The 12297-nt window shown below is 42.2% G+C and overlaps 1 protein-coding gene across 3 annotated transcripts in view; it reads right to left on the bottom strand.

Annotated features, from left to right (window-relative positions):
• Positions 1-211: 211 nt before the first annotated feature.
• Positions 212-12297, bottom strand: part of LOC125885151 (E3 ubiquitin-protein ligase Midline-1-like) — an 87500-nt gene continuing 75414 nt past the window's right edge. For all 3 annotated transcript variants that reach the window (XM_049570642.1, XM_049570643.1, XM_049570641.1), the window contains exons 6-10: positions 11801-11928; positions 8873-9016; positions 4018-4179; positions 3556-3763; positions 212-3463 (exon numbers count right to left, since the gene is read on the bottom strand). In XM_049570642.1, coding sequence (XP_049426599.1) covers positions 3115-3463; positions 3556-3763; positions 4018-4179; positions 8873-9016; positions 11801-11928 — 991 coding nt within the window. In that variant the 3' untranslated portion in view covers positions 212-3114. The remainder of the gene's footprint in view (positions 3464-3555; positions 3764-4017; positions 4180-8872; positions 9017-11800; positions 11929-12297) is intronic.

Below are 12297 nucleotides of genomic sequence, written 5' to 3'. Positions count from 1 at the left end.
CCAGTAACTTTACGCAGACCAAAATGCCATGCTCTTAACTTATTGAATTTGCGACTGCTTGAGTTTCCTCAAAATGTGATCTTTGTGCGTCCCCCGGAATCGTCTCCTGGCATTTCACCTGCTTTTACGAGATTGTCTCTTGACATTCTCACACCGCCGTTTTGCTTCACTGTATGAAGAATCGCACACTTTAATGTGAAAAGCAACAACGTTTATTTTTTGACCTTCTCATAGACTTATCTCAGAAGACAGTGATGCAAGCACTCGTATCTCGTATTCCATAAAAATGTCCACAGAGACGGAACATATAACACCATGGTCATAAAAGCTCAAATGGAAACATTAAATTAAGCACTACATATTTGTATTGGATACAATGGAAACATACAGCTCAATTAATTGCCAAGGAAACACAGAGTTAAAGAAGAGATTTGTCATCATAGTTTTAAGTGTACCAGGTATTCAAACAAAGCAACATTGAGCAATACAACCAAATCTTTGTATTTACACTGAGGAGCGCCTTTTTTGTCACTGTTAAACATCATTACATATAGAATAGTATTGAATCAAGTAATATAGTATTGACAATATCCCCTTGAAGTTTTGTTGTACGGGTCTTGACCTTTGAGTGTCAGTGGCTGAATCTCATTTACACTGTTTTGTCCCGGAAAATCCAAATCAAGATTGAGCCAATGACTGAAGTAAAGAGTGATGTGCACCCCACTGACATCAATGTGCAACAAGTCTGAGGACAGCCCCCTGTGCATGTCTGTCTCAATAACACTGTAGTGAAGGACGGTGTGATTTAACCTTTTCAGAGCGTGTGGATTTGATGGGATCAGACCTCAGTGTAAAAAACGACATGTAAAATTGAATATTTTGAAAATGGGAAGACACTCTTTGTTAAAAGCAAATGAATGTTTCGTGAGTATTGGCACGCCAGCACAAATACGTCTCACTAAACAGCTCGTTTAATAGAAAAGTGGAGAAAAATATCACAGCCAAATGTGCATTTTCACCCCTCAGCTCAAATAATAACCTGGGGCTACAGCTGTAACACAACTCCCATATACTGTATCACATGAAATCATAATGCCAGCACGTGTCTGGCTGCCAAAAAAAGTAATTAACACAATAAGTCAAACAGAACACAACACTTTCCCACAAATGCATGTTAATTGCACCGCAATAATTCTTTAAGCTACAAAAGTTGAATAAATGTGCAAAAACAAGGTCTACATTTAAGGGAATCTTGTATTTAATATTAGCATAATGCTATTTCCTCTCTGTTACTTTTAAAAAATAATTCAGCATTTATTAACTTATGTAAAATTTATGTAAAGACATCTGAACAGACAGCAATGGCTACTTTGGTTCCTTTTTAATGGACGAGGGAAAGATAAGGGGAGGTATGCGATGAATTTACAAAATATACATCTGTTATTCTGCTCTCTCTCCAGCAACCATGATTGATTAAAGTTGGGGTGGTGTGTATGCAGTATGTGTGTGTGTGTGTGTGTGTACTTGCACGGATTTTCAAAGTGCTATATCTGATAAGGTGGTGTAAAAAAAAAAAGAAAAGAAAATTAGAAATTGATTTGTGGCTTGTTTCCTTGTTGCCGTGGTACAAATGCACCCATCGTGGCCCAAAGTGCCTTAGAGTAGGAATTTCTAGCTCAACTCTGTCCATTTGTCTCCTCTTTTTCTGGATTGACTCCAGCATAGTCATCCATCGAGAAAAGATTTTCACAAGGAGTCAAAGATGACATGAAGCGGCGCCATATTTGCTTTTAGAAATCATAGTAAACAACTGAAAATCACTTTGAAAAGCTTAATAAGACAATACTCCAGGCGTCTTTTTTTTCTTTGCTTGTTAAAGCTGCACTAGGTATTTTTGCACTAATGGCAGTAAGTGTTGTCTGTGATGGCAAAGACAGCCAAATGGGAAAGGAAGAAAATATCACTGGCGAGTAGGGATGACGATGCCATTGATTCGCATGTCGGTCTATTGGTCAATTTTGCTCTAAGTGTGTTGCACCTCGCGTCACCTGGGTCTGTAAGGAGCTAGCTAGCGGTGCCGCTCATTTGCTGATTGCCTTTAGTAATGCCGCTCTGACCCAGCAACAGTGTTGCTGTCGAAACATTGTGCCCACCCGCTGGTCTCTTCCCGGGTTGCCTCGGTGATTAAGTGGCTCGATTTTGAGCTGCAGACCTTTTTAGCATTGTTAAACTAACACTTGTATGTGGGGCCCATGTGGGTAACAAATGGGCTTAAAAATGGGCCCCATGTGGGATTGTCCATGGGTTCCGTATTGGCCCCATGCCGATTGCCCCGTGTGGTGTTATGCTAGGGCTACACGGGTACCAAGTGGGTACCATTTACCCACTTGGTACCCGTGGGCCCATTTACTACCCACATGGGCCTCACATTCATATGTTGGCTGGGGCTTGGCTCTGTTGGCACCATAAGCAGTGTCAACACAGCTAGTGGTGCTAACATGGTTAACAATGCTAAAGACGTTTTGCACTTCAAACTTAAGTTGCTTGCTCACTGGGGCTTCTTGGCGGTAGACCACAAGGGTTACCACCATGTTTCCATAGCAGCAGAACCATTGGTAATCTTAAATTAGCAGCGCCGCTAGCAATTTCCCACCCACCTCATGTGGTAGCAGTGCAGAGGCCAAGGCGAACCAACCTGTGACCAGAGGGTAAACACAGTAAAGCCTGTCTGTGTCTGTCAGCATGGCCAACATCACTAAATATTCAGATTTCACCCTCTCTAAATGGATAGTGCATCGACATGTGGTGCCAAAGCTTCTTGTGTCAATGGAACGGTGGACTAAGAGGAAAGGCCTCTTGTAGGCTATTAATGCTATTTTATGTTTTGTAGAAATTGATGGTTAGTTACCAGTTAATGGGTGTTGGGCTATCAACAGCAAAATTATCTGAAAGTGCCATCCCTACTGCCAAGTCCAGCTTTCTAAGGACAGGGTGCTTGTAGCTCCTTTTGTTCTCCATCCAAAGAGTATAAATTTCACAAATTTTGCCCAGTGCAGCTTTAAGATAATAATTAAGACCAGCTCATGCTGATTTATTCATGTCCATCCGTAGTTTTCAGTTGTCGGGCTCCAGTCCCTCCAGATGATCAGGGATGGGTAGACCAGTGAGAATCGTCAAACACTTATTCCACACATTGAACACGGGGCACACGGGCTGGACGAAGGAGACGTGGAACGTGTGCAGGTGCTGGGAGCCCACAGCGTCGTAGAAGGTCACGTAACCGGCGTCGTAGTCCAACAGGACACCGACGCGCCGCAGGTGGGGCGAGGGCTCGATGGCCAGCTCTTTGCTGTTGTGGCGGACCACCCAGGAGTTGTTGCAGCGGCAGAGCACCCAGGAGGCCGAGTTCTTGCCGATCCACTCGTGCTTGGGGGCTGATTTGTAGGCTATACCCACAGCGTACCTGAAGGGGAGCAGAGGATTCTGTTATCCTTGAACTTTGCAAACAGACTCTCTGAAATTGTAACTGGCAATCTGTGGGTAAATAAAACTCACCATGTGCTCCCTCCAATTAAAGCCTCCCAGTAGTGACGACCGCTGTCAATGTAGACGTTTCCAACCACACCGTAGCTGCTCTGGCTGGAGAAACGCTCCTGGCTGTGGCCTTTCTTGGATGTAGTTTCGTCCCGCTCCACTGTCAGGTTGTCGTGGGACACCTTCAGCTTCTTGTGAGCAGATTTGGGGTCCAGCTTGAATGGCTGGCCTGGAAGAGGAGAAGGAGGAAATGAAAAAGAAATTGATTTTGAAATGTATTTAGATCTATAACAGGCAAGTTTCTTTACAGAACAGCTCATTTATTTTCAGTTAATTGACTCTCATATTTGCGGACGGGAAAAAACATCTCAAGCGCAGCAAGTGTAAGCCAATAAGCTACTTCTGTGTGAGCGTCTCAAAATGAATTTTCAGTAAAGGTCGATCCGATACGGAGTGATCGTTTTCTGTCGTCTTGTTGCTTACTGTTGGTCTTCAGAGTCCCCGGCTCACTGCTCCTGCTTCCCGCTTGGTTAATGGCCTTGACAACAAAGATATACTTGGTGCCACTCTGCAGACCGTGCACCGTGTAGTGGTTCTGCTTGATGTTGGGAACAATCATCCAGCTCTCCAGTGAGTTACACAGACCTGTGAGGAGAGGGGAAAAGAGGGCAAGATAAGGGGGCGCAGATGAGAAGCAGGGACGATACAGTGCAGTCAGGTAATTTGATGAAAAGTGATATTCGGCTTTTCACTTGTTTAAGGCCCCTAAAAATGCATTTAGAGCAAATATTGTGTGCGTCATTTAAAGTCTGAAAAGAAATCTGTGACACATTTGACTTCAGGCATTCTCAGTAAAAACACGACAACTATTTACTTAAAAGTTTCCTGGAGAGGTGTGATGTACAGGGCAGCAGTGTGAAAGGACAGTGTCCTCAATCATTGGTTGTGTGTTTGCCTGTGGCAGGAGGAACAGGTGAGAGGGTGTGAAAAGGCACTAGAGGAAACCATTCACACCTGGTTGGCTTCATAGCTGCACTATGCTCTGTCTGCTTTGTGTGTGTTTTATTCAATGGCACTACAGTACTGCAGCACCACCTGCTAAGGCCACATCAGACTAATACACCTTCATTTAAAATACCGTTTTAAAACACAAGTACACAGTATAAGGTGGTCAAGGTGGCGGACATCATTAAGGGGGGCATTTCAAAGCAAATATGGAGGCATGTTGGAGCAGTCTGCAAGCATTAGTCGTAGCTGGAGGAAGCCATGTCAATGTGAAAGGAGTGCCCACAAAAGACAGATCAAACCCCAAAAGGTATGCAGACCTAGATATAATGTTAAAAACCCTAAGCCTATTTAATAGGCCTCTGCTCGAAAATTGCATATCCATAATGAAATGAATATATCTCTGCAACCACAAGGTCTATTTGAATACTTTTGGCGTCATGGTAAAGGGAACACTTGTGAGATTTGTTAAGATGTGTAAATATCAGTATATGTGTTATATGTGAAGAGTAAATGAAGATGGCACACAGCACAAATGAAATACTTTGAGGTCCGCCTAAAAAAAAAAAAGCATTTTTAGGATGAGTATCCCTTTGGAATGATGCAGCTGCAGCTCTAAACCTCTATCACATCATAGTACAATATGTGAACATTAACTCTGCAAAGGTTGATTCTGATAAAGTGAAGCAGAACAATATAAGAGAGGTTTTAGTACAGAAAATTCAGGCGAGCTCTCCAAAATTGCTCCATGTTTGCATGTGATTTTTGTCATGTACAATCCTATACCTTTCATTTTTTGTTTCTGTAAATCCCTACTGATGTTTAGGGTATACACATAGAACTGTCTGTTTGGTTGTTTTTTTTTACTCTATTCCCCACTCCAAACTGACCAATATGCACCTACTACATTTGAACCTGAGTTTCTATTCTGTGCTTTGGAGTCCTGTATCTCCGCGACAGCTTGGCCAATTTGAGTGATTGACACCTCGCTTGATTCGTTAGAGCCAATAGAATGACGCTATACCCACCAAAATGAGATTGACAGCACTGTAAGCCAATCAGAGTCAGCAGAACGCGTTGTGGGGAGATGTCGGCTGCTGTGAGTGGTCATTGTTTTTGTTCCCCTGGAACCTTTTTTTCCGCCCGGATTCATTTGAATGACAGACAACTTCCGGAAGTACGCGAACAGAGCGTGAAACAACAGCAAAATGCGCATTTTACAGCGAAATTAAAAAGGTAAGAGCCATATTACAAATATATTTTAGATTTCTGTTGTTGTTGTTCTTTGGGCTGTAGCTCTGTGATGGTTAAAGGGAGAGTGATTTGAAGTATACATGTGGAAAGAGTGGAGTCTCAGCTGGAGATCTCGAACGTGTGGTCAAGTTAGAGCCCGAAATATACCGAGTGGGTTGGGATATCGGTGCTGTTTGGAGTTGTTGGAGTTAGTTGTTGTTGTTGTTGTTTATTTAGTTGATGTTAAACCTGAGTGTGGAGCATGTGAACAGTTTTTTTTTTTTTACAGCCTTGTAGCTGAGGTTCTGCTGTTAAATTTGATGTGCAACATCACTATATTCTTCTGATCAGTGTATTGATACACACCAGGCCTTTATTAGCAGCTCTAGAGGACTTTAGGGTTCAACAGGTTTAAAGGTCTTCATATTGGCTTGTCCAGAGTAAAACTAGGGGTCCGTCCCAATACTCACACTTCCCCTCAAAATTGGCCCTAGCCCTTATTTTTGCACGTTCCCGCGAAGGGCTAGGATGTCCCAAACTTTAGGGAGGTGCTTTTCAGCCCTTAAAATCCCCACTTAATTTGAAAAGCCGTGCAACACACACTTACAAGCCCATCTCAACTGAGGGGAAGATCCAGGATGCATTGCGAAACTATCCAGCCAGACGAGTTTTCCAGGAAGATGGCAGCCTCCATGAGAAAGCCATCGTACAATTGTAAGTACTATTTTCGCAAATAAGCATGCAAGAATTGGGATCGGCCCTTTGCTGCATGTCTCTCCCTAGGTGTGAATGTAGTAATGCAAGTTCAAGACTTTCATTTTAAAGCGCGTGTGTGTATTTTCATGTCATGGCTCAGTCTGCAGAAAGACACCACCATACTGCTGCTCTTTGCTGGCCAACCTTAAGTGAAAATTATAACCCACAATGAGCACCCATAGTTCTCCCTTTATTACTACAATGTCAGATAAAAGTGTGTTCTCCATCTTCTCCTGAAGACCTCAAGAATCGACAAGGAAGCTAAAAGATTTCCCTTTGTTGGTGCAGTTTCTTCTTCTAGTCAGTGAAGCCTGAACAGTATCTACATAGTTTATGGCAATGAGTAAAATGTCAGCGTAGAAATCTATAAAATTAAGGTACTTTAACTTCATGTGCAGTACTGCATGCAACCTTCCTTGTGTGTAGTAGCCAAAATTTAGATCCATTGCAATAAAGAGGATGTCTGCAATTAACACTTCAAAGAACTACATACAGATACAGTTACTGAATGCAAATACATTGAACAGTAGTTGCTGAATTGTATTAAAAAATAGGAATGTTTAGAAAATCTTAAGACCTACAACTTTAGATACCCGAGGAAAATACATAAATGTACTAGATAAGCATTAATTTTTGTTCCAATCTACCACAACACCAACCAAATGCAGGATTAAGACAAATACGCTATCTGCTGCTATTCCTACTGGTATGCACTTAAATACATTAAAATCAATAAAATCAAGCATACAGTCTAACTAGACTAACTCCCTTTGTCTTTCCTACCATCTGAGCACACATTTCCCATAGGAAATCTCATCCAGAGGGCTGTATTGAACAATTATGCATTGGGGTTAAGCATGTTGTTCAAATCAACGCCGGGGGAGTTTCACTTCTTGCATAGTGATTCATCTGAATTGCTCCAGGGGGAATTTCCCTGGCGCATGACTTAGATGCCAACAGCAACACCTCTGACATTATCGGATGTGAAAACAGGAGGTGAGGAAAATCACAGCGACTCTCGGAACAGCAGGAGACAGGGATGTGAAAGAAAGAGGGAAATCAATGTCGCATTAGCTTAATGTCTGTTGGTTCCAAACATGCTTTAAACTGTTAAGTAATGAGAAGGCAATGGCAAAGCTGTAACCTCGGGAAGATGGGAAGAAAGATATAAAAGGAGGACTGAATCTCTTAGCACACAAAGTAGAAGCAGAAGGAGGGAAAGAAAGGAAGTCAGAGGAGTCTAAAGAGACTTCAAAAAGAACATCTCACTCCGTCAGTGCTACTTAAACCTAAACATCTTCCATGTATAGATATAAAAACTCCAGTGAAGCCTTGTACTTCTCCACACCCGATGCGAATCCTCTGCTGCACCATTGTCAAATCTCATTCTCCTTTCATCCGTCACAAGCCACAGTCGCTTGATGTGTGACAACATCTGAGGGTGATAGCAGCATAAAGGCTAGAGGCTTCACTTCAGGAAGCTCTACTTCCACCGCTATCTCAGCTTTAAGGAAAGCACTTCAACTCCCACCTGCCTTAAGGGAACTAGTGGCCACCAGTGGTGCAGCATGATTGTCTTGGGCAGATCTCACGTCTGTAAATAGCCTTCAAATGGTAAAAAAAATAAGTCGTCTGCATATCATTTTAGAAAATCTCTTTGAGTAGATAGTATTTGTCCTTAATTATGAAACTATTTTACTTATGCGTTCATCTGTTCAGTAATGATGTCAATTCTGTTTCTCATGGTCTTAATGATGTTTCCAAGCCTTCTCCAGTTGCCTGAATTCCTTTTTCATAATCACTTTATCATTTAGTTGGACGTCCTGTTTATGTTTCCCATTTTCCATCTGGGAGGGGTTGTTATTGTGTCTGTAGCAACTGAAATCCATCCAGTCTGTCACTGTCAGTCTGCAGGAAAGCAGCAGTTGCACTCTTTAGGAGCGATTAACATGTTTTATGGTTATTGAAGAATTACGTGCAATGACGAGTTGTTGTTTCTTCTTATTTCCATGTCAGTCTCATGCATGCCAGAGGCTATTATCATGGTAATTTTTCTGTGACTGTTTTTCTGACTGTGGCACAGGGAAAAAAAGTCACCAGTCGTAATTGTGCCTGAACACCACATCTGTTTGAAATGCCAAAAACCTGTGTGGTCCCACCAGGCTGCTAAAAACAAAAGGTAAAAAACAAGATATTTCTTTCAAAAACCTGAAACTACTTGGATTTCCCATCTGATCTGAGCATTCCTTCTTGCTGCACATACTCGGCATACTCAGTGGTGGAGTATGCCGATCAGCTTGCCTATAGTGCCAAATGTGCTACGTCCGGTACTGCACATACTTACTTGCAATGTTGGACTGTCCAGTGAAGATGGCATACTGGAGCTCATAGGACACCACTGTGAACTCATCATCAGACGTCCAGTGGACAGAGATGGTGTCATAGGAAGCTGTGCACAACTCCTCCCTAATGCACGGAGCACTCGGAGCTGCAAAGGGTAGAAAACAGGAATGTAATCCAACATGATTTTACGCTGGTAATTCCAATTAAATGTACAGTACAGGCCAAAAGTTTGGACACACCTTCTCATTCAATGCGTTTTCTTTATTTTCATGACTATTTACATTGTAGATTCTCACTGAAGGCATCAAAACTATGAATGAACACATGTGGAGTTATGTACTTAACAAAAAAAGGTGAAATAACTGAAAACATGTTTTATATTCTAGTTTCTTCAAAATAGCCACCCTTTGCTCTGATTACTGCTTTGCACACTCTTGGCATTCTCTCCATGAGCTTCAAGAGGTAGTCACCTGAAATGGTTTTCCAACAGTCTTGAAGGAGTTCCCAGAGGTGTTTAGCACTTGTTGGCCCCTTTGCCTTCACTCTGCGGTCCAGCTCACCCCAAACCATCTCGATTGGGTTCAGGTCCGGTGACTGTGGAGGCCAGGTCATCTGCCGCAGCACTCCATCACTCTCCTTCTTGGTCAAATAGCCCTTACACAGCCTGGAGGTGTGTTTGGGGTCATTGTCCTGTTGAAAAATAAATGATCGTCCAACTAAACGCAAACCGGATGGGATGGCATGTCGCTGCAGGATGCTGTGGTAGCCATGCTGGTTCAGTGTGCCTTCAATTTTGAATAAATCCCCAACAGTGTCAGCAGCAAAACACCCCCACACCATCACACCTCCTCCTCCATGCTTCACAGTGGGAACCAGGCATGTGGAATCCATCCGTTCACCTTTTCTGCGTCTCACAAAGGCACGGCGGTTGGAACCAAAGATCTCAAATTTGGACTCATCAGACCAAAGCTCAGATTTCCACGGGTCTAATGTCCATTCCTTGTGTTTCTTGGCCCAAACAAATCTCTTCTGCTTGTTGCCTCTCCTTAGCAGTGGTTTCCTAGCAGCTATTTGACCATGAAGGCCTGATTCGCGCAGTCTCCTCTTAACAGTTGTTCTAGAGATGGGTCTGCTGCTAGAACTCTGTGTGGCATTCATCTGGTCTCTGATCTGAGCTGCTGTTAACTTGCGATTTCTGAGGCTGGTGACTCGGATGAAATTATCCTCAGAAGCAGAGGTGACTCTTGGTCTTCCTTTCCTGGGTCGGTCCTCATGTGTGCCAGTTTCGTTGTAGCGCTTGATGGTTTTTGCGACTCCACTTGGGGACACATTTAAAGTTTTTGCAATTTTCCGGACAGACTGACCTTCATTTCTTAAAGTAATGATGGCCACTCGTTTTTCTTTAGTTAGCTGATTGGTTCTTGCCATAATATGAATTTTAACAGTTGTCCAATAGGGCTGTCGGCTGTGTATTAAGCTGACTTCTGCACAACACAACTGATGGTCCCAACCCCATTGATAAAGCAAGAAATTCCACTAATTAACCCTGATAAGGCACACCTGTGAAGTGGAAACCATTTCAGGTGACTACCTCTTGAAGCTCATGGAGAGAATGCCAAGAGTGTGCAAAGCAGTAATCAGAGCAAAGGGTGGCTATTTTGAAGAAACTAGAATATAAAACATGTTTTCAGTTATTTCACCTTTTTTTGTTAAGTACATAACTCCACACGTGTTCATTCATAGTTTTGATGCCTTCAGTGAGAATCTACAATGTAAATAGTCATGAAAATAAAGAAAACGCATTGAATGAGAAGGTGTGTCCAAACTTTTGGCCTGTACTGTACTTGCTAATTACATTATTCTCAAAAATAAGACGCTCAAAGGTTGTCAGTTGTTATAGCAAACAGTAGCCCCAATTAACCTCGCATGTAGGGCTTCATTACACACAGGACTGAAGATGTTCTTTCCACCAGAGTGGTAGGTTGAGCATTAGAAGCAACGTGGAAGAAAAATAATAAAATATTCACATGAAAAGCAACTCACATTAAAACTGCGGGGAGAGTGAATATCACAATCCTTTTAGCAGGAAGAAATGTGGGTTGTTACGTAACCTCAGATGCTAGATTGGCTGTCCTTCTAATCTTGTATTCATGTGCTCTCCATTATGTTATAGTTCTATAGTGAAATAAATAAAACAAATCCTTTTTTGTATTCAAAGCAGGAAGCCTTTAGCAGAAAGAGAATGGACTGAGGTAAGAAACAAAGATACAAAGGCACAGCTTAAATTGATTGTAAAGCCACTTCCTATCGCTTTCTGTGTCTGTCACTCTCTCCCTCTTCCAAGCCTACTGTCATGAGTGGCTGCACATAGTGGAGTGATTCAGACTGATTCACTTTGTGAAAAGGCCCTCCAGCGAAGCCCTCATGCATCGCAGAGAATAAATACGAGCCAGCCATTTTCACAGACCTTCACATCCACTACACATGATGCCTTGTTTTTGTCCCCGGCCTGCTCATAATTCATACAGTGACATTTTGACGGGTCCGTGCAAATGGGACATCGGAAATTAATGTTGAAAATTAATTTTGGAGTTAATAGGCTGGGGCCTGTTCCTTCAAATGCAGTGCTTGAAGATAGCGGAGACTTCAAAGGAATTAAAGAAAATAACAAAGGAGCAATTTAAAGCTGGACTAGAATTGTAATTAAAGGCAGTGTTTGGTTTCATGGTCAGTGAAGAATGGAATTAAAGAGCCAGAATGTAGATCGGACAAAAAGGGACATTTGGTGTATTATTTTCACCTTGAAAAAAGTAAACAGGTGATTTATGGGGCACATACATTGCAATGCCCACGGACTTTGACTTTAAATTAGTCTGACATCAAGGAAAGTTTGTCTGAATGGGAAGACTGATGAAAACATTAAGGTTACCCGTCAGGTAATCCAGATTCTCCAGCAACTTCTTCTCTCTGGTGAAGTCCAGGGCAACGGTGTCAAAGGTATCCGTTAGGTGTATCTCAGGGATCAGCACTTGGGTCGATGCAGTTGCCATGGAAACCCTAGGTTATGACCAATCAAAATTGGACAGGTTGTCAGGCTTTATTTCCGCAACTGTTGACTATTGTCTATAAAAATAAAAGAAGAATTAATTTGCTACTCCAAGATGTAGAAACAAGGTATTTCGGCATGCTTGTCTGATTGAGTTCTACAGATAAAAAAAAAAAAAGTATTAAACTGCACAACAGTTGCCAAATGAAAAATACTGAATCTGAATTAAATCAGCTTCCTAATTAGTGAGGCTGTGCAGATTAGATTCTGATTGAAACACTACTTTTGTGTGAAGGACTAAAGGATAATGATTTCTTTTTATATCACTCACTCCTGAGGATGCACATACTGGACACCGGGTTTTGTTTTCAATTGCCAAA

Source organism: Epinephelus fuscoguttatus, linkage group LG24 (assembly GCF_011397635.1).
Source record: "Epinephelus fuscoguttatus linkage group LG24, E.fuscoguttatus.final_Chr_v1".
NCBI classification, from domain to species: Eukaryota; Metazoa; Chordata; class Actinopteri; order Perciformes; family Serranidae; genus Epinephelus; species Epinephelus fuscoguttatus.
The sequence above is the reverse complement of the archived record's forward strand: the minus strand, read 5'-3'. Positions and strand labels throughout refer to the sequence as shown.